General features: G+C 46.4%; 1 protein-coding gene across 1 annotated transcript in view; it reads right to left on the bottom strand.

Annotated features, from left to right (window-relative positions):
- The window catches only part of LOC115125670 (glutamate receptor ionotropic, NMDA 2D-like), a 113,345-nt gene that overhangs the window by 66,758 nt on the left and 23,239 nt on the right, over nt 1-23,348 (bottom strand). The window contains 4 exon segments of the mRNA XM_065027180.1: nt 2,698-2,863; nt 3,551-3,756; nt 15,231-15,345; nt 20,515-20,843. Of these exon segments, the coding sequence (XP_064883252.1) occupies nt 2,698-2,863; nt 3,551-3,756; nt 15,231-15,345; nt 20,515-20,843 (816 nt within the window).

Below are 23,348 nucleotides of genomic sequence, written 5' to 3'. Positions count from 1 at the left end.
TAAACTACATTCAGAGAGATAGAGGGGTACACTGGCCTTATAACACATTATTATAGGATAAACTACATTCAGAGAGATAGAGGGGTACACTGGCCTTATAACACATTATTATAGGATAAACTACATTCAGAGAGATAGAGGGGTATACTGGTCTCATAACACATTATTATAGGACAAAACTACATTCAGAGAGATAGAGGGGTACACTGGTCTTAGCACCTTATTATAGGATCAACTACATTCAGAGAGATAGAGGGGTACACTGGCTCATAACACATTATTATAGGACAAAACTACATTCAGAGAGATAGAGGGGTACACTGGTCTTAGCACCTTATTATAGGATAAACTACAGTCAGAGAGATAGAGGGGTACACTGGCTCATAACACATTATTATAGGATAAACTACATTCAGAGAGATAGAGGGGTACACTGGCCTTATAACACATTATTATAGGATAAACTACAGTCAGAGAGATAGAGGGGTACACTGGCCTTATAACACATTATTATAGGATAAACTACAGTCAGAGAGATAGAGGGGTACACTGCCACATAACACATTATTATAGGATAAACTACAGTCAGAGAGATATAGGGGTATACTGGCCACATAACACATTATTATATGATAAACTACAGTCAGAGAGATAGAGGGGTATACTGGTCTTATAACACATTATTATAGGATAAACTACATTCAGAGAGATAGAGGGGTACACTGGCCTTATAACACATTATTATAGGATAAACTACAGTCAGAGAGATAGAGGGGTACACTGGTCTCATAACACATTATTATAGGATAAAATACATTCAGAGAGATAGAGGGGTACACTGGTCTTAGCACCTTATGTAGTCTGCTAAATGGTCTACAACACAGTGTAAACACCAGCCACGTGTCTCCTGCTTCGCATCTCTTCATCACACAAAGTGAGTTATCCCCCCTTCCCCCATCTAAATCAAAAACTGCTGTGTCTGCTGATTGAATAAGTGACATGTTAATCTGCGTTAGACACAGCACCTTCTCATTTCAGAGTTTATCAGCGAGCACCAATGCAACACACACTCCCCTCTTCAAGTCTCTGGATTAGCTACCTGATCAAAGAACGGCAGGCTTTGAAACATCTGATCAAAAGAAAGAAATTAGCCGGAGAAAATAAAACACACTTCACCATTTGCATGTGAATATAGGTGGATAGACACCATTGGTCCTGGTTCAAGACATAAAGATGGCAGATAAAGAAGAAGTAGAGTAGGGAGTGAGATTGTTTCTGCTGCCATGACAACCAGGATGTACCAGCGTTCCCCGTGGGACCTGAGGAGGTGCACCGGGACACTTCCACCAAAAATCACCCCCCTGTCCTACTCGCTCACAGTGTGTGTGTGTGTGTGTGTGTGTGTGTGTGTGTGTGTGTGTGTGTGTGTGTGTGTGTGTGTGTGTGTAATAAACAATGTATGTCTGTAAGTGCTGGCTGTGGTTAAGGGCCCATAACTCTGCCTGTGACTGATGTGACACCTAGCGTTTAACTGGTTGCCCCGGAGGCAGCAGCATAGGCCAGGGAACGCTTGAACACACACACACACACACACACACACACACACACACACGCACGCACGCACACACACACACACTAAGTTAAGCTACAGCAACCTACACACACACTGAGGAACAACACAAACACACGCACAGTGCTACACACACGTACATTGTCATGCAGAGCTATAGTCGTACAACAGTGAAACACACAGAAACAGCAAGCCTGACCTTCCAACCAGGAAGAAAAACCACCTTAGAAGGTCCTTAACTTCCATAAATCATGACCTCTGAAACAGAGGAACAGTCATGTGACCTCACTCTAATCCATCAATCATCAGCCATCCAATCAATCAAATGTTATTTGTAATGGCAGCAGGCAGCAGGCAGTGTGCCAAGTCTCAGTGCTCCTCTCCTCTCTGGCGACAGCTGTCTCAGTGCTCCTCTCCTCTCTGGCGACAGCTGTCTCAGTGCTCCTCTCCTCTCTGGCAACAGCTGTCTCAGTGCTCCTCTCCTTTCTGGCGACAGCTGTCTCAGTGCTCCTCTCCTCTCTGGCGACAGCTGTCTCAGTGCTCCTCTCCTCTCTGGCAACAGCTGTCTCAGTGCTCCTCTCCTCTCTGGCGACAGCTGTCTCAGTGCTCCTCTCCTCTATGGCAACAGCTGTCTCAGTGCTCCTCTCCTCTCTGGCGACAGCTGTCTCAGTGCTCCTCTCCTCTCTGGCGACAGCTGTCTCAGTGCTCCTCTCCTCTCTGGCGACAGCTGTCTCAGTGCTCCTCTCCTCTCTGGCGACAGCTGTCTCAGTGCTCCTCTCCTCTCTGGCGACAGCTGTCTCAGTGCTCCTCTCCTCTCTGGCGACAGCTGTCTCAGTGCTCCTCTCCTCTCTGGCGACAGCTGTCTCAGTGCTCCTCTCCTCTCTGGCGACAGCTGTCTCAGTGCTCCTCTCCTCTCTGGCGACAGCTATCTCAGTGCTCCTCTCCTCTCTGGCGACAGCTGTCTCAGTGCTCCTCTCCTCTATGGCGACAGCTGTCTCAGTGCTCCTCTCCTCTATGGCGACAGCTGTCTCAGTGCTCCTCTCCTCTCTGGCGACAGCTGAAGAACTACGTACTGTAGCCTACCAATGTCTAATCAATGTCTAATCGATCATTCACGTTTTACTGACCTCTCCAATCATGCCGTTCCACACGCCATCAATCTTCTTCCCGTGCTTTCCATTGGTCACCAGGTAGAGGTCATAGGTGAAACCCACGATCTTGGCCAATCGTTTGAGGATGTCGATGCAGAAGCCCTTACAGCACTGTTTCTTTGGGGGATCCTGGACAGGAATACTGGAGGAATGAAGGAAGAGGGAGACAAGGTGCAGGAGAGGAAAGAGAGAGAGAGAGATAGAGAGAGAGAAAGAAAGAGAAAGAGGGAGTGAGTGAGTGAGAGAAAGTGAGAGAGTGAGAGAATATATAACCTTTAAAAGATGTTGTTATATTTAAGACAAAGAATGTCTCTCTTCCTCAGTCAGGGCTATGCCTTTAAGTGAGAGTCAAATTGTGCTGCCACAGGATAATTGTTCTCATCCTTCCTAGAGGTGGTGAACCGTGACGCGTGGACCTCTACTGCAGCTCTATTGTGTTTGTGTCCAATTCAACCTCCATATATCTTCAACTGAATCACATATAACCCTATATACCATCTGGGCCTCACCACTACATGATCTAGAAGGATGAGAGGTAATGTGGAGAGTGGAGGGTTAATATGGGATTTGTTTGTGTTCAATACACCATGAAAGTGATGTCATACGTTGACACCACGTGGTCATTACACTGGAGACAGATGATATTATGAAGGTCGATCTGTGAAAAACGACAGTTCCATTTTGCTGATGTGTTTGGCTCCAGGGGGGTCTTGTTGCCACTGTACTGTATGTGTGTCACTAGGGGATGATCCGGATTTTTACTGTGTCCTCCAAGACCCTGGACATGAACATAATTGTCTAATTTGACCCGTCACCCCTGCCTTCTGACCTGGTGTTGAGGGGTCGTCGGCAGGGTACAGAGTCTCTGATGCAGGTGTTGGAGGCGGCGTCAGCCAGCTCCACGATGACAAACGGACGTTCCTCCAGAGTGACCACGCGCAGGTGCTGGGCGCCATCAGGCGGTTGGAGGAATGGACCGTAACGCGACCACGCTGGATAAACCAAATCCAACTTACCGTTCTCCCACATCCCTACCTGGGGAAAGAGAAGGGAGTGGGTTAGACAGGATACACACAAACACACTCGCATCAACCAACCCCTGTCACATCAGTCACAGCTTTCCTGTTTGCATGTTATTTTGGCATTAATACGTGTCACATATCAGTTTGCAAACAATGTAAAAAAATATATATATTATTGAGTTAATAAAGCCACATACGAACATGGTCTCTTTTTTGTTTTCTTCAGTAAGTCAGCTTCAAAATGCAGGTGTTTCAGCCTAGCTTAGTGCTTTCTGTGGTGGTGGTGGTGGTGGTGGTGGTGGTGGTGGTGGTGGTGGTGGGGCAAGCCAGCAGAAAATATGGAGCGTTGTGCCGTGATTGGCTCAGTGCTCCGTCACTCATGGGAACACTACGTCACCACCAAGTCTAGAGGTAGAAAATTCTAGCCCATTGGGTGCTGCCATAGAGTTACATTAGAAGTGCCAATCCAAGAAGGCTCAAGGTCATTGGCCACAGATAAAATGATGTCAAATCACATTATATCTACCTTAGCTTTGATTGGACTGATCATGTCAAAATCATACTTTCAAAATCTTAGGGAGCAAGCTAGACAAGCAGTCATCATCATGAATCATGTTGACAATCTACTGGCAAATCCTTTCTTCCAGTTCCCAGTTGTTTAGAAAGCATCCAGAGAATGACAGACTTTGATGACAAAATTTGGCCACGAGGGGCTGCCGGGCCACCGTCCTGTTCAAGTGAACACAGCACAACAATGTGAGTCCAAAAATGTCTTGTATGCTGCTGCATAAATGATGTAATATGACAGGGAGATATGTATACTGTAGCTAAGAAAGTACTACTAAGTGTATGTTGCGTAGTAAGTTGTTAGTGGCCTATGTGCCTCACCCTAATAATTTGGTCTATTTACACCTATTAATTTCACCTACTGTTCTGACTTGGTGGTGTATATCTAGCCTATAACCTGTTTTTGAGGAATATAATCATTGAATATTGTAAGAGCTATCCTACGGTTCTGACTTGGTGTACAGGGAGAACGCTGTGAGAACGGCCCATGTTCTGAATTCTGATGCTGTACATTTCAAAAGTGCTGAACAAATAGTTATAATGACTATGTCTATCCTAGCTCGCTTTTTAATGTCATAATCGAAATGAGGCATTGCCTTATCCGCTTGTCGTCCCCTTACGCCATAGCTTGTACTGTACATCTTAATTGTCAGCAGAAACCACATTAGTTGAAGCAAGTCAGCCATATCAGCTATGTTTTTTTAAAGGCAGTAAATGAGGCTGAATGAACTGTTTCGCTGCCAGACAAGGCTCCACTGATAGCCAGGTGTAGCAGTGGTAAGGTGTTTGGACTGCTGTTGGGACTCTACTGTTGGGGCAGCTTTATGTAGGCCCTAACAGTTTGTGGGCATCGTTTGTCACCGTTATAGTGCAATTCATGTATTGTTTAGTGTTGTGTAGTGTAGTGGCTTTACATTCCCCCCCCACCAAGATTTACATGCTAAAATCGCCACTGATAGTGCAGTTTATTATATTGTACTATATGTAAACCAGTGAGTAAAGAAACAACAGGTCTGACAGCGTTTCAACCACATCCCCCTCAGACGAAGCAGACAGTCAACAGACAGGAAGAAAACATTCAGACCCAGGATTCTCTCAACCACACACACACACACACACACACACACACACACACACACACACACACACACACACACACACACACACACACACACACACACACACACACACACACACACACACACACACACACACACACACACACACACACACACACACACACACACACACACACACACACACACACACACACACACACACACACACACACACACCAACCAACCAACCAACCAACCAACCAACCAACCAAACCAGGGGTATTGAGATAGCGGTAATCCACACACTGCCATAAAGAGCTATTCCAATTTAAGCAATGAGAGACACATAAAGAAGACCTCACACTAGAACTGAACAACAGTGTTCCCCTTCAGACTGAGGTCTTTCAACAGATCTAAAGTCTTTGTCTTGCCACTATTGAGTGCAGTGATTTGGAAAAGGAGTACTGTAGCCTGGGATTGAATATAGTGTACCAAGTACCAAGCTGATGTTCTGACTGAATAACTTTAACTACATAAACCAGCCACTAGATCAGCTGCAGGACAGATATATAAAGATTAAGGTTGAGTTCAATAGGAGAAAACAATGAAATGTCCCGAAAACCTAAACGCTCCCAAGAACAACTGTTCCATGAAGGTGTACATAAAGACAACATTCAAACCAAAGATGCTGTCTAAAATAAAAATATGATTCTGAAGGAAAAAAAGAGCTCAACGATGTTCAGCAACGTTCAAAACCCCTTGTGCAGTGTTTCTTTAGTAGAAACAAGCTGTGTCAGCACTTTTTTGTTTGTTGATAATGTTGAACAACTTTCAGTACCATAGTGAATGCTGCTGTGCTAGCCTAGCAGTGTTGCTCCAACAGAGGACAGGAGAGCAGTGTTAGTGCTGTGCTAGCCTAGCAGTGTATCTCCTACAGAGGACAGGAGAGCAGTGTTAGTGCTGTGCTAGCCTAGCAGTGTATCTCCTACAGAGGACAGGAGAGCAGTGTTAGTGCTGTGCTAGCCTAGCAGTGTATCTCCTACAGAGGACAGGAGAGCAGTGTTAGTGCTGTGCTAGCCTAGCAGTGTATCTCCTACAGAGGACAGGAGAGCAGTGTTAGTGCTGTGCTAGCCTAGCAGTGTTGCTCCAACAGAGGACAGGAGAGCAGTGTTAGTGCTGTGCTAGCCTAGCAGTGTTGCTCCAACAGAGGACAGGAGAGCAGTGTTAGTGCTGTGCTAGCCTAGCAGTGTTGCTCCAACAGAGGACAGGAGAGCAGTGTTAGTGCTGTGCTAGCCTAGCAGTGTTGCTCCCACAGAGGACAGGAGAGCAGTGTTAGAGCTGTGCTAGCCTAGCAGTGTTGCTCCAACAGAGGACAGGAGAGCAGTGTTAGTGCTGTGCTAGCCTAGCAGTGTTGCTCCAACAGAGGACAGGAGAGCAGTGTTAGTGCTGTGCTAGCCTAGCAGTGTTGCTCCAACAGAGGACAGGAGAGCAGTGTTAGTGATGGGTAATGTTTAGCAGTGTTGCTCCTACAGAGGACAGGAGAGCAGTGTTAGTGCTGTGCTAGCCTAGCAGTGTTGCTCCAACAGAGGACAGGAGAGCAGTGTTAGTGCTGTGCTAGCCTAGCAGTGTTGCTCCAACAGAGGACAGGAGAGCAGTGTTAGTGATGGGTAATGTTTAGCAGTGTTGCTCCTACAGAGGACAGGAGAGCAGTGTTAGTGCTGTGCTAGCCTAGCAGTGTTGCTCCAACAGAGGACAGGAGAGCAGTGTTAGTGATGGGTAATGTTTAGCAGTGTTGCTCCTACAGAGGACAGGAGAGCAGTGTTAGTGCTGGGTAATGTTTAGCAGTGTTGCTCCTACAGAGGACAGGAGAGCAGTGTTAGTGCTGGGTAATGTTTAGCAGTGTTGCTCCTACAGAGGACAGGAGAGCAGTGTTAGTGCTGGGTAATGTTTAGCAGTGTTGCTCCTACAGAGGACAGGAGAGCAGTGTTAGTGATGGGTAATGTTTAGCAGTGTTGCTCCTACAGAGGACAGGAGAGCAGTGTTAGTGCTGGGTAATGTTTAGCAGTGTATCTCCTACAGAGGACAGGAGAGCAGTGTTAGTGATGGGTAATGTTTAGCAGTGTTGCTCCTACAGAGGACAGGAGAGCAGTGTTAGTGATGGGTAATGTTTAGCAGTGTTGCTCCTACAGAGGACAGGAGAGCAGTGTTAGTGATGGGTAATGTTTAGCAGTGTTGCTCCTACAGAGGACAGGAGAGCAGTGTTAGTGCTGGGTAATGTTTAGCAGTGTTGCTCCTACAGAGGACAGGAGAGCAGTGTTAGTGCTGGGTAATGTTTAGCAGTGTATCTCCTACAGAGGACAGGAGAGCAGTGTTAGTGCTGGGTAATGTTTAGCAGTGTTGCTCCTACAGAGGACAGGAGAGCAGTGTTAGTGATGGGTAATGTTTAGCAGTGTTGCTCCTACAGAGGACAGGAGAGCAGTGTTAGTGCTGGGTAATGTTTAGCAGTGTTGCTCCTACAGAGGACAGGAGAGCAGTGTTAGAGCTGGGTAATGTTTAGCAGTGTTGCTCCTACAGAGGACAGGAGAGCAGTGTTAGTGATGGGTAATGTTTAGCAGTGTATCTCCTACAGAGGACAGGAGAGCAGTGTTAGTGCTGGGTAATGTTTAGCAGTGTTGCTCCTACAGAGGACAGGAGAGCAGTGTTAGTGCTGGGTAATGTTTAGCAGTGTTGCTCCTACAGAGGACAGGAGAGCAGTGTTAGTGATGGGTAATGTTTAGCAGTGTATCTCCTACAGAGGACAGGAGAGCAGTGTTAGTGATGGGTAATGTTTAGCAGTGTTGCTCCTACAGAGGACAGGAGAGCAGTGTTAGTGATGGGTAATGTTTAGCAGTGTTGCTCCTACAGAGGACAGGAGAGCAGTGTTAGTGCTGGGTAATGTTTAGCAGTGTTGCTCCTACAGAGGACAGGAGAGCAGTGTTAGAGCTGGGTAATGTTTAGCAGTGTTGCTCCTACAGAGGACAGGAGAGCAGTGTTAGTGATGGGTAATGTTTAGCAGTGTATCTCCTACAGAGGACAGGAGAGCAGTGTTAGTGCTGGGTAATGTTTAGCAGTGTTGCTCCTACAGAGGACAGGAGAGCAGTGTTAGTGCTGGGTAATGTTTAGCAGTGTTGCTCCTACAGAGGACAGGAGAGCAGTGTTAGTGATGGGTAATGTTTAGCAGTGTATCTCCTACAGAGGACAGGAGAGCAGTGTTAGTGATGGGTAATGTTTAGCAGTGTTGCTCCTACAGAGGACAGGAGAGCAGTGTTAGTGCTGGGTAATGTTTAGCAGTGTTGCTCCTACAGAGGACAGGAGAGCAGTGTTAGAGCTGGGTAATGTTTAGCAGTGTTGCTCCTACAGAGGACAGGAGAGCAGTGTTAGTGATGGGTAATGTTTAGCAGTGTATCTCCTACAGAGGACAGGAGAGCAGTGTTAGTGCTGGGTAATGTTTAGCAGTGTTGCTCCTACAGAGGACAGGAGAGCAGTGTTAGTGCTGGGTAATGTTTAGCAGTGTTGCTCCTACAGAGGACAGGAGAGCAGTGTTAGTGCTGGGTAATGTTTAGCAGTGTTGCTCCTACAGAGGACAGGAGAGCAGTGTTAGAGCTGGGTAATGTTTAGCAGTGTTGGGTAATGTTTAGCAGTCCTACAGAGGACAGGAGAGCAGTGTTAGAGCTGGGTAATGTTTAGCAGTGTTGCTCCTACAGAGGACAGGAGAGCAGTGTTAGTGCTGGGTAATGTTTAGCAGTGTTGCTCCTACAGAGGACAGGAGAGCAGTGTTAGTGCTGGGTAATGTTTAGCAGTGTTGCTCCTACAGAGGACAGGAGAGCAGTGTTAGTGATGGGTAATGTTTAGCAGTGTTGCTCCTACAGAGGACAGGAGAGCAGTGTTAGAGCTGGGTAATGTTTAGCAGTGTTCTGCAGTGTTTCTGTGTTCTAAGCCAGAGCTGGGTGCTCCCCTCCCGGGTGCTAGGTAATGGTGCAGTTATTGTAAAGAGAACATTAAATATTCAGTGAGAGTCAACAGCGTGGATGTGCAGAATAGGCATATAGAGGTGTCTTATCCGCTTTGTGTGTATGTGTGTGTGTGTGTGTGTGTGCGTGTGTGTGCATCCTTAAAGTGTGCATGTATGTAGGAATATATGCGTGTATATGTATGTGTGTGTTTGTGTGTGTGTGGTATGTGTGCGTACTATAATTGTGTATGTATACAGTATGTAGGAATATAGGAATATGTGTGTGTGTGTGTGTGTGTGTGTGTATGTGTGTGTCTTCTCCTGGGTTTGCTCTAAGACTGAGGGTTAGTGCAGAGCTCCTAATTGAAAGGGTTCCAAAGGAAATGGCAGAAGTCAGCATGTTACAACACGCTGAAACTGGACTCTGGTGGACTGTTACAATCAGCAGGAGGCTGAGATCCACCACTGTGTGTGTGTGTGTGTGTGTGTGTGTGTGTGTGTGTGTGTGTGTGTGTGTGTGTGTGTGTGTGTGTGTGTGTGTGTGTGTGTGTGTGTGTGTGTGTGTGTGTGTGTGTGTGTGTGTGTGTGTGTGTGTGGCGGAATGTAGATGTGTGGGATGGAAGACGGTGTGTGTGTTTAACAAAGAGCATTCTGAGCGTCTCCCTCCTCACTGATAGTGACAGCGGTAAAACCCTGCAGTATTAAACAGAAAACAGCACATCTCCAACAGGTGACAGGGGCTGGTATTATGGGTTTCTGAACAAAACACAGCTTCATAAAATATGCATGACATGTCAGGAGCGATGTAGTGGGCTACGCATACACACACACACACACACACACACACACACACACACACACACACACACACACACACACACACACACACACACACACACACACACACACACACACACACGGCACAGCGCAGCTACGCTAGCTCCAGGAGCCAGACGCTAATGAGGCAAAGCAGTAAGTGTCATGTCAGGCTAGTTGTCTTTTATGTTCTCTCACGTCCTGCTCAGGTGTTTTCCTTCTAATCACACACAGGCCACGGCTCAACGCGCTGTTGTCTGCCCTTTAAACGAGCCCAACCTACCAACCAACCAATCAGCCATCCAACCAACCAACCAGGGAGGAGAACAGAGAGGCTGTAGGACAGATGTAGGTTTGCATCACTACATGTAGACTACATTGTTACTTAGCTCCTGTCTGCTGAGTAGCAGGAAGCTTGATGTACCTATGGAAACCTGCCATGGCTAACACCTCTAATATAGGTTGAGGTTAGATGTACCTATGGAAACCTGCCATGGCTAACACCTCTAATACAGGTTGAGGCTAGATGTACCTATGGAAACCTGCCATGGCTAACACCTCTAATATAGGTTGAGGCTAGATGTACCTATGGAAACCTGCCATGGCTAACACCTCTAATACAGGTTGAGGCTAGATGTACCTATGGAAACCTGCCATGGTTAACACCTCTAATACAGGTTGAGGCTAGATGTACCTATGGAAACCTGCCATGGCTAACACCTCTAATATAGGTTGAGGTTAGATGTACCTATGGAAAACTGCCATGTCTAACACCTCTAATATAGGTTGAGGTTAGATGTACCTATGGAAACCTGCCATGGCTAACACCTCTAATACAGGTTGAGGCTAGATGTACCTATGGAAAACTGCCATGGCTAACACCTCTAATATAGGTTGAGGTTAGATGTACCTATGGAAAACTGCCATGTCTAACACCTCTAATATAGGTTGAGGCTAGATGTACCTATGGAAACCTGCCATGGCTAACACCTCTAAATCAGGTTGAGGCTAGATGTACCTATGGAAAACTGCCATGGCTAACACCTCTAATATAGGTTGAGGTTAGATGTACCTATGGAAACCTGCCATGGCTAACACCTCTAATATAGGTTGAGGCTAGATGTACCTATGGAAACCTGCCATGGCTAACACCTCTAATATAGGTTGAGGCTAGATGTACCTATGGAAACCTGCCATGGCTAACACCTCTAATATAGGTTGAGGCTAGATGTACCTATGGAAACCTGCCATGGCTAACACCTCTAATATAGGTTGAGGCTAGATGTACCTATGGAAACCTGCCATGGCTAACACCTCTAATACAGGTTGAGGCTAGATGTACCCTCTATGGAAACCTGGAATCCTGTCCATGGCTAACACCTCTAATATAGGTTGAGGCTAGATGTACCTATGGAAAACTGCCATGGCTAACACCTCTAATACAGGTTGAGGCTAGATGTACCTATGGAAAACTGCCATGGCTAACACCTCTAATATAGGTTGAGGCTAGATGTACCTATGGAAACCTGCCATGGCTAACACCTCTAATATAGGTTGAGGCTAGATGTACCTATGGAAACCTGCCATGGCTAACACCTCTAATACAGGTTGAGGCTAGATGTACCTATGGAAAACTGCCATGGCTAACACCTCTAATACGGGTTGAGGCTAGATGTACCTATGGAATCCTGTCATGGCTAACACCTCTAATATAGGTTGAGGTTAGATGTACCTATGGAAACCTGCCATGGCTAACACCTCTAATATAGGTTGAGGCTAGATGTACCTATGGAAACCTGCCATGGCTAACACCTCTAATACAGGTTGAGGCTAGATGTACCTATGGAATCCTGCCATGGCTAACACCTCTAATACGGGTTGAGGCTAGATGTACCTATGGAATCCTGCCATGGCTAAGACCTCTAATATGGGTCGGTTGCTATCACAGTCTGCAACGGGATTTTTCCGATGGCATTGAGGAGTACACCACATCTGTCACTGGCTTTATCAAGAAGTGCATCGAGGACGTCGTCCCCACAGTGACTGTACATACATACCCCAACCAGAAGCCATGGATTACAGGCAACATTCGCACTGAGCTAAAGGTCAGAGCTGCTGCTTTCAAGGTGCGGGACTGAACCCGGAAGCTAACAAGAAATCCTGCTATGCCCTGCGACGAACCATCAAACAGGCAAAGCATCAATACAGGGTTAAGATTGAATCAAACTACACCGGCTCAGACGCTCATTTTATGTGGCAGGGCTTGCAAACTATTACAGACTACAAAGGGAAGCACAGCCGTGAGCTGTCCAGTGACACGAGCCTACCAGGCGAGCTAAATCTATGCTTCTATGCTCGCTTCGAGGCTAGTAACACTGAGGCATTTTCATCATGTCCCTGATAGAGTCTGTAATACCAACATGTTTCAAGCAGACCACCATAGTCCCTGCGCCCAAGAACACAAAGGCAACCTGCTTAAATGATTACAGGCCCGTAGCACTCATGTCCGTAGCCATGAAGTGCTTTGAAAGGCTGGTAATGGCACACATCAACACAATTATCCAAGAAACCCTAGACCCACTCCAATTTGCATACCGCCCAAACAAATCCACAGGTGATGCAATCTCTATTGCACTCCACACTGCCCTTTCCCACCTGGACAAAAGGAACACTTATGTGAGAATGCTATTCATTGACTACAGCTCAGCAATCAACACCATAGTGCCCTCAAAGCTAATCACTAAGCTAAGGATCCTGGGACTAAACACCTCCCTCTGCAACTGGATCCTGGACTTCCTGACGGATAGATAGCAACACATCTGCCATGCTGATCCTCAACACTGGAGCCCCCCAGAGGTGTGTGCTCAGTCCACTCCTGTCCTCCCTGTTCACCCACGACTGCATGGCCAGGCATGACTCCATCACCATCTTTAAGTTTGCAGACGACACAACAGTGGTATGCCTGATCACCGACAACAATGAGACAGCCTATAGGGGGGAGGTCAGAGACCTGGCAGGGTGGTGCCAGAATAACAACCTATCCCCCAACGTAACCAAGACTAAGGAGATGATTGTGGACTACAGGAAAAGGAGGACCGAGTACGCCCCCATTCTCATCGACGGGGCTGTAGTGGAGCAGGTTGAGAGCTTCAAGTTCCTTGCTGTCCACATCACCAACAAACTAGAATGCTCCAAACACACCAAGAGAGTGAAGAGGGCACGACAACGCCTATTCCCCCTCAGGAAACTAAAAAGATTTGGTATGGGTCCCGAGATCCTCAAAAGGTTCTACAGCTGCAACATCAAGGACATCCTGACTGGTTGCATCACTGCCTGGTACGGCAATTGCTCAGAGGATATTGCTTACGGCCCAGTACATCACTGGGGCTAAGCTTCCTGCCATCTCGGACTTCTACACCAGGCGGTGTCAGAGGAAGGCCCTAAAAATTGTCAAAGACCCCAACCACCCCAGTCATAGACTGTTCTCTCTACTACTGCATGGCAAGCAGTACCGGAGTGCTAAGTCTAGGACAAAAACAGGTAATCAAATGGCTACCCGGACTATTTGCATTTTGCCCCCCCCCCCCCCCACACTCCTCTTTTACGTTACTGCTACTCTCTGTTTATCATATATGCACAGTCACTTTAACTATACATTCATGCACATATGTACATACTACATCAATTGGCCCGACTAACCAGTGCTCCCACACATTGGCTAACTGGGCTATTTGCATTGTGTCCCACCACCCGCCAGCTCATCTTTTACGCTACTGCTACTCTCTGTTCATCATATATGCATAGTCACTAAAACCATGTCTACATGTACATACTACCTCAGTCAGCCTGACTAACCGGTGTCTGTATGTAGCCTCGCTACTTTAATAGCCTCACTACTGTTTAAAGCCTCACTACTGTTTTTCACTGTCTTTTTACTGTTGTTTTTATTTCTTTACTTCCCTATTGTTCACCTAATACCTTTTTTGAACTATTGGTTAGAGCCTGTAAGTAAGAATTTCACTGTAAGGTCTACACCTGTTGTATTTGGCGCACGTGACAAATAAACTTTGATTTGATTTGAGGCTAGATGTACCTATGGGATCCTGTCATGGCTAACACCTCTAATATAGGTTGAGACAGACAGACAGACAGACAGACAGACAGACAGACAGACAGACAGACAGACAGACAAGACAGACAGACAGACAGACAGACAGACAGACAGACAGACAGACAGACAGACAGACAGACAGACAGACAGACAGACAGACAGACAGACAGACAGACAGACAGACAGACAGACAGACAGTCTCCAGGAGCTGGGATCTGCTGCCATTTAAATGAGAATAAGCAACGACCCAATGACCCAACAACCAGACCAGAGCAGCTCCTACTGTAAAGTCTGCGTTTGAAGTTTTTACCAACCAAAGACCATCATCCAAGCACACTTCAGCATACCAGGACACAAACAGATATAAAGGGAGACTGACTGACAACTAGTGTATGGAGATTGTACAGTGCTTATGGAGAAATCGGATGTCATTGTTTGAGAATAAAGGGAGAAGTTCAGCTATCGAGAGGAGAAGCTCAGACAAAGGAAGCAGTGAAAACTGAAACTAGAAGAAAATAACAACCATGTAACGTGTGTTTTGTGTGCGTGTGTGCGTATGTGTGTGCGTGTTGGCTATATTGAACATCAGCGAGGAGATGCTAAAACTCAAAGAGACAAGAGAAAGTCAACACACGCAGCAGGGAGAAAGAAAGAGGCCAAACGTTCAGCGGTCAGTCTCGTCCCCACCTCAGGCACGGATAACCACAGTGAACTTTACATGAACACAAACCTCTGTGACCTGCCCTTGCTTGCTGTTAAGTTTATATTGTGCTTGTTGACAAGGTTTGGCCAGTTCAAGACACTCTAAATGATTTTCTGTTGTACTAATCAACTGGACATCAAAACAACAGGAAATTGAAAAGATAATATCTGCAAATCTACAACCAAATGGCCCTAAATGGCCAGTCACAGCACAACAACAGGAAGTGATGTAAGGTCCTTACATCCTCCCAGCCTTTGCCAGGTGTATAGGAGATGACTTCTAGGACGGGGTTGGCCAGGTAACCGTCACTGTCGAAAGAGTAGTCTCTGCCACCCAACGTGATGTTGCTGAAATACCTGACATTGGGAGACAGGGGGTGGGGTGAGGGGGAGGGAGAGAGAGAGAGAGGGAGAAAGAGAGTCAGACGGTGCAGTGAGTGAGACTTCTGGGCCACAGAACTGCCCCCTCAGATTTCTCATGTTAAAAAAAATATGAAAGTTTGTTTTTTTCTCTGTAATTCTACTAGCCACCTAGACATTTTATGAAGTTGGCTTTAGCCCAGATTTGTTTCTTATCTCATAACTAGCTCCAAATAAGCCATTTCAGGCTGTTCATCAAATTAAGCTAGTTTATCTAAATATCTTAGCTGGAACGCCTGCTGGCAAGGTTGATAGACTTTAGAAAAGTAAGCAATTACTAAATGTACTGAATAACCCTCACATTACTTTCAATTTAAGCAAAGATGCATAGAAGCATATTTAGTTTCTTTAAAAAAACATTTAGGAGGATACAGACAGCTCAAGAGGTACAGTGCCTTGCGAAAGTATTCGGCCCCCTTGAACTTTGCGACCTTTTGCCAAATTTCAGGCTTCAAACATAAAGATATAAAACTGTATTTTTTTGTGAAGAATCAACAAAAAGTGGGACACAATCATGAAGTGGAACGACATTTATTGGATATTTCAAACTTTTTTAACAAATCAAAAATTGAAAAATACAACTTTTTCACAATTCCTGACATTTAATCCTAGTAAAAATTCCCTGTCTGTTATGGAGATTCATATGTTTAAGGTAATGGTAAGATAATGACTAAATTATTTATACTTTCAAATTAATGTTAAGGCAATAACTAACAGTACTCCAACCAGTCACTGGATAATGGAGTGAGATGTATTTGAATCATAAGACTAGAATTGTGCATAGAAAAAGAGAAAGTGTTTAACAGAAAAGGAACTGTGGCAGACAACTTGTGAAACTATTAACAGGGAAGAAGGTCTCTCCACCCAGGGAGGGGAGAAACCATTAGGCTTGCAGTAGATTATGTAACACGTTGCAGGATATGATAAGCAATGTAATGTGTTGGAGTAGACTTGTAAATAGCATTGACAGTGTTAGAGAAGAGGGGCATTTATAAGGGGTATGGTAGATGGACCAAATGTGAGGTATAAAAGGCTATGTGCATTGTATGATTTTCAGAGCTCTCGTAAATAAACATTCTGACTATTGTAAGCTGGGACTCCGTCTGTTCCATTCAACTAGAATCTTACAAATTCTGGGTTGCAGACTGAGTAGTTTAATTGAAGTTCAGTTTATGAACATTGAGAACATAATTCTCTTAACACTGTCTTAGGTCAATTAGGATCACCACTTTATTTTAAGAATGTGTAAAGTTAGAATAATAGTAGAGAGAATGATTTATTTCAGATTTGATTTCTTTCATCACATTCCCAGTGGGTCAGAAGTTTACATACACTCATTAGTATTTGGTAGCATTGCCTTTAAATTGTTGAACTTGGGTCAACCATTTTGGGTAGCCTTCCACAAGCTTCCCACAATACATTGGGTGAATTTTGGCCCATTCCTCCTGACAGAGCTAGTGTAACTGAGTCAGGTTGGTAGGCCTCGTTGCTCACACACTCTTTTTCAGTTCTGCCCACAAATTTTCTATAGAATTGAGGTCAGGGTTTGTGATGGCCACTCCAATACCTTCACTTTGTTGTCCTTAAGCCATTTTGCCACAACTTTGGAAGTATGCTTGGGGTCATTGTCCGTTTGGAAGACCCATTTGTGACCAAGCTTTAACTTCCTGAATGATGTCTTGAGATGTTGCTTCAATATATCCACATCATTTTCCTACCTCATGATGTCATATATTTTATGAAGTGCACCAGCCCCTCCTGCAGCAAAGCACCCCCACAACATGATGCTGCCACCCCCGTGCTACACGGTTGGGATGGTGTTCTTCGGCTTGCAAGCCTCCCCCTTTTTCCTCCAAACATCACAATGGTCATTATGGCCAAACAGTCCTATTTTTGTTTCATCAGACCAGAGGACATTTCTCCAAAGATTACAATCTTTGTCCCCATGTGCAGTTGCAAACTGTAGTCTGGCTTTTGTGCAGTGGCTTCTTCCTTGCTGAGCGGCCTTTCAGGTTATGTCGATATAGGACTCGTTTTACTGTGGATATAGATACTTTTGTACCTGTTTCCTCCAGCATCTTCACAAGGTCCTTTGCTGTTGTTCTGGGATTGATTTTCACTTTCCGCACCACAGTACGTCCATCTCTAGGAGACAGAACGCGTCTCCTTCCTGAGTGGTATAACGGCTGCGTGGTCTCATGGTGTTTAAACTTGCATACTATTGTTTGTACAGATGAACGTGGTACCTTCAGGCATTTTGAAATTGCTCCCAAGGATGAACCAGACTTGTGGAGGTCTACAATTATTTTCTGAGGCTGATTTATTTTGATTTTCCCATGATGTCAAGCAAAGAAGCACTGAGTATTGAAGGTAGGCCTTGAAATACATCCACAGGTACACCTCCAGTTGACTCAAATGATGTCAATTAGCCTATCAGAAATTCTAAAGCCATGACATAATTTTCTGGAATTTTCCAAGCTGTTTAATGGCACAGTCAACTTAGCGTATGTAAACTTCTGACCCACTGGATTTGTGATACAGTGAATTATAAGGGAAATAATATGTCTGTAAACAATTGTTGGAAAATGCACAAAGTAGATGTCCTAATCGATTTGCAAAAACTATTGTTCTAACTATTGTACTATTGTCCTCTTGAAGCTAGGGGGCACTATTTTTATTTTTGGAAAAATAACGTTCCCAAAGTAAACTGCCTATTTCTCAGGACCAGATGCTAGAATATGCATATAATTGACAGCTTAGGATAGAAAACACTCTAAAGTTTCCAAAACTACAAAAATATTGTCTGTGAGTATAACAGAACTGATATTTGCAGGCGAAATCCTGAGAAAAATCCAATCAGGAAGTGACCCTTATTTTGAAACCCCTGTCTTTCTATGCATCCCTATTGCCCATTGAAAGGGAAATCAACCAGATTCCTTTTTCTACGTCTTCCCTAAGTTGTCTACAGCCTTTAGTAGACGTAGTTTCACGCCTTTATGTTGAAGAATGAGCGTACACGAACACATTGCGTAAGTGGCCAGCTGAGGGCTCTCAGAGTGATTCTTGCATAAAAGAGAGAGGTAGCCATTTTTCCTCCCGGTCCTACTGAAAAGCCAACTCTCCCGGTTGATATATTATCGAATAGATATTTGAAAAACACCTTGAGGATTGATTATAAAACACATTTGCCATGTTTCTGTCGATATTATGGATATAATTTGGAATTTTCTTCAGCGTTGTCGTGACCGCTATTTCCGGTGGATTTCTGAACATAACGTGACAAACAAACGGAGGTATTTTGGGTATAAAAATAATCTTTATGGAACAAAAGGAACATTTGCTGTCTAACTGGGAGTCTTGTCAGTGAAAACATTCGAAGATCATCAAAGGTAAACGGTTAATTTGATTGCTTTTCTGATTTTCGTGACCAAGCTTCCTGCTGCTAGCTGGACAAAATGCTATGCTAGGCTATCGATAAACTTACACAAACGCTTGTCTTGCTATCGCTGTAAAGCATAATTTCAAAATCTGAGATGACAGGGTGATTAACAAAAGGCTAAGCTGTGTTTTGCTATATTTCACTTGTGATTTCATGAATATGAATATTTTCTAGTAAGAATGTTTGACTGTTGCGCTATGCTAATTAGTGTAGTTGCTGACAATTCTCCCAGATCCGGGATGGGTAGTTCCAAGAGTTAACAAGAAATTTGTGGAATGGTTGAAAAATGAGTTTTAAAGACGCCAACCTAAGTGTATGTAAACATCCAACTTCAACAGTATATATATATATATATATACCTAGAATTAAGCATAATGATTATGGCTCTGGATTGCAGGAAAAAGCTTTTCAGGTATTTGAAAAATTCGAAATTCTCCAACTTCAGGACGAGGGGCCTAGCCCCCCTCCGGACCACCCCCCAGCCATCCTTTAATACTTTGTGCCCCCTCCAATTTTGGGGGTACATGACTCCCCTGCTGGGCCATGTAAAGTTCTGCAGATATTAAGCAAATATTAAATCAAATTTCAAATCAAATGTATTTAATATAGCCCTTCTTACATCAGCTGATATCTCAAAGTGCTGTACAGAAACCCAGCCTAAAACCCCAAACAGCAAGCAATACAGGTGTAGAAGCACGGTGGCTAGGAAAAACTCCCTAGAAAGGCCAAAACCTAGGAAGAAACCTAGAGAGGAACCAGGCTATGATGGGTGGCCAGTCCTCCTCTGGCTGTGCCGGGTGGAGATTATAACAGAACATGGCCAAGATGTTCAAATGTTCATAAATGACCAGCACGGTCAAATAATAATAATCACAGTGGTTGTAGAGGGTGAAACAAGTCAGAACCTCAGGAGTAAATGTCAGTTGGCTTTTCATAGCCGATCATTAAGAGTATCTCTACCGCTCCTGCTGTCTCTAGAGAGTTGAAAGGTCTGGGACAGGTAGCACGCCTGGTGAACAGGTCAGGGTTCCATAGCCGCAGGCAGAAAATTATTACAATATTACTGCCAGACCACAATTTGTCAGACATTACCAAACATCAGAGTGGTCAGTGTAGATATTTGAAGTGACACACCTGTATCCCCGGGGGCCTTGCGCAATTTCAACTTATTTTGTTAATAAGACAAGGCAGTTTTTATGACCGTTGCGTCATCATGTCATCCCAGTGTATTTAGCTCATATGACAATAGATGATCAGAGAGAATCCTAGTAGGATGCAGTTCCAGCCAGTGAACAGCAGGAAGCAGTACGTAAGGTGTTATCTGTCATCAGTTGCTTTTCCTGTTCTTTCTCTTCTCCTGTTGGAACCATTTGGCCGTATCTTCTATTTGCACCTAATCCTCTTTTAAAAATCTACCTAATTTAGCAGACACTCTTATCCAGAGTGGTTTATAGGAGCAATTTGGTTTAAGTGCCTTGTTCAAGGGCACAGATTTTTCACCTAGTTGGTTCAGGGATTTGAACCAGCGAGTTTTTGGTTACTGGCCCAATGTTCTTAACCACTAGGTTGCATGCTCCCCTATGCAGACCTTGTCCTCTTTACCCTCACCCCAATCACATCCCATGCTCCCCCTTTTCCCCTCTACATCCATCCTTCCTCCCCCTCACCTCATCCTCCCCCGCACCCTGTGTGTTTGATTGGATTCCGTCATGCAGTTGGTGACAAAGTTTGGCCCTCCAGAGGCCCCATAGTCGCGGCGCAGTGCCACCGCCCCATGGGTCAGTATGGACACGCCCCGGGCGATCCTCATGCGGGGCTTGTCCTTCCAGCCCTGCGGACGCACGGCGAACAGGGCCCTGGGGAGACCATCCATGCCAAGGCCGGACAGGGCTGGCCCCACAGCGAACCACATGTGAGAGGGTCCAGCCTGACCCGCGGCCCAAGCTGCTTTAAACACCAGCTCGGCCTCCTCCTGGGAACAGTAGAGCAGACGTACCTGGTGGAGGGGAATACAGGGGAGGAGGAGAGGGGAGATACATGGGTACATAGTGAGATAAGGGGAGACAGGGAGAGAGAGAGACAGAAGGCTGGAGAGAGAGAGGGAGAGGGGCAGAACAGCAGACTACCTGGTGGAGGGGAATACAGGGGAGGAGGAGATACATGGGTACATAGTGAGATAAGGGGAGACAGGGAGAGAGAGAGGGAGACAGAAGGCTGGAGAGAGAGAGGGAGAGGGGCAGAACAGCAGACTACCTGGGGAGGGGAATACAGGGGAGGAGGAGATACATGGGTACATAGTGAGATAAGGGGAGACAGGGAGGAGAGAGAGAGAGACAGAAGGCTGGAGAGAGAGAGGGAGAGGGGCAGAACAGCAGACTACCTGGTGGAGGGGAGGAGGAGATACAGGGAGGAGGAGACAGGGAGATACATGGGTACATAGTGAGATAAGGGGAGAGGGGCAGAACAGCAGACTACCTGGTGGAGGGGAATACAGGGGAGAGAGAGACATAGTGAGATAAGGGGAGACAGGGAGGGAGAGAGAGAGACAGAAGGCTGGAGAGAGAGGGAGAGGGGCAGAACAGCAGAGGTGGAGGGGAATACAGAGAGGGAGAGAGGAGAGAGAGAGAGAGGGAGAGAGAGAGAGAGAGAGCGAGAGAGAGAGAGAGAGAGAGAGAGAGAGAGAGAGGAGAGAGAGAGAGAGAGAGAGAGAGAGAGAGAGAGAGAGAGAGAGAGAGAGAGGAGAGAGAGAGAGAGAGAGAGAGAGAGAGAGAGAGAGAGAGAGAGGGAAGGGGAAACAAGACTCTCCTATAGGGGAAAGACAAAGCTATACTAACTAGTGAGGTGAAGGTTAAAGGATAGAAGCTTGAGGGGGAGAGAAGGCAGGAGGAGTAAGGAGGAGGGGAGAAGGCAGGAGAAGTAAGGAGGAGGGGGAGAAGGCAGGAGGGGTAAGGAGGAGGGGGAGAAGGCAGGAGGAGTAAGGAGGAGGGGGAGAAGGCAGGAGAAGTAAGGAGGAGGGGGAGAAGGCAGGAGAAGTAAGGAGGAGGCAGAGAAGGCAGGAGGAGTAAGGAGGAGGGGGAGAAGGCAGGAGGGGTAAGGAGGAGGGGGAGAAGGCAGGAGAAGTAAGGAGGGAGGGGGAGAAGGCAGGAGGGGTAAGGAGGAGGGGGAGAAGGCAGGAGGAGTAAGGAGGAGGGGGAGAAGGCAGGAGAAGTAAGGAGGAGGGGGAGAAGGCAGGAGGAGTAAGGAGGAGGGGGAGAAGGCAGGAGGAGAAAGGAGGAGGGGGAGAAGGCAGGAGGAGGCAGAGAAGGCAGGAGGAGTAAGGAGGAGGGGAGAAGGCAGGAGGAGTAAGGAGAAGGGGGAGAAGGCAGGAGGAGTAAGGAGGAGGTGGAGAAGGCAGGAGGAGTAAGGAGGAGGGGGAGAAGGCAGGAGGAATAAGGAGGAGGGGGGAGAAGGCAGGAGGAGTAAGGAGGAGGTGGAGAAGGCAGGAGAAGTAAGGAGTAGGGGGGAGAAGGTAGAAGGTGTAAGGAGGATGGGGAGAAGACAGGAGGGGTAAGGAGGAGGGAGAGAAGACAGGAGGGGTAAGGAGGAGGGAGAGAAGGCAGGAGGGGTAAGGAGGAAGGAGAGAAGACAGGAGGTGTAAGGAGGAGGGAGAGAAGACAGGAGGGGTAAGGAGGAGGGAGAGAAGACAGGAGGGGTAAGGAGGAGGGAGAGAAGACAGGAAGAGTAAGGAGGAGGGGGAGAAGACAGGGGGGTAAGGAGGAGGGAGAGAAGACAGGAGGGGTAAGGAGGAAGGAGAGAAGACAGGAGGGGTAAGGAAGAGGGAGAGAAGACAGGAGGGGTAAGGAGGAGGGAGAGAAGACAGGAAGGGTAAGGAGGAGGGAGAGAAGACAGGAAGAGTAAGGAGGAGGGGGAGAAGGCAGAAGGAGTAAGGAGGATGGGGAGAAGACAGGAGGGGTAAGGAGGAGGGAGAGAAGACAGGAGGGGTAAGGAGGAGGGAGAGAAGACAGGACGAGTAAGGAGGATGGGGAGAAGACAGGAAGAGTAAGGAGGAGGGAGAGAAGACAGGAGGGGTAAGGAGGAGGGAGAGAAGACAGGAGGGGCAAGGAGGAGGGAGAGAAGACAGGAGGGGTAAGGAGGAGGGAGAGAAGACAGGAGGGGTAAGGAGGAGGAAGAGAAGACAGGAGGGGCAAGGAGGAGGGAGAGAAGACAGGAGGGGTAAGGAGGAGGGAGAGAAGACAGGAAGAGTAAGGAGGATGGGGAGAAGACAGGAGGGGTAAGGAGGGAGAGAAGACAGGAGGGGTAAGGAGGAGGGAGAGAAGACAGGAGGGGTAAGGAGGAGGGAGAGAAGACAGGAAGAGTAAGGAGGAGAGGGAGAAGGTAGAAGGAGTAAGGAGGATGGGGAGAAGACAGGAGGGGTAAGGAGGAGGGAGAGAAGACAGGAGGGGTAAGGATGAGGGAGAGAAGACAGGAGGGGTAAGGAGGAGGGAGAGAAGACAGGAAGAGT

Source organism: Oncorhynchus nerka, linkage group LG14 (assembly GCF_034236695.1).
Source record: "Oncorhynchus nerka isolate Pitt River linkage group LG14, Oner_Uvic_2.0, whole genome shotgun sequence".
NCBI lineage: Eukaryota > Metazoa > Chordata > Actinopteri > Salmoniformes > Salmonidae > Oncorhynchus > Oncorhynchus nerka.
This window is presented reverse-complemented; position numbering and strand designations above follow the sequence as displayed.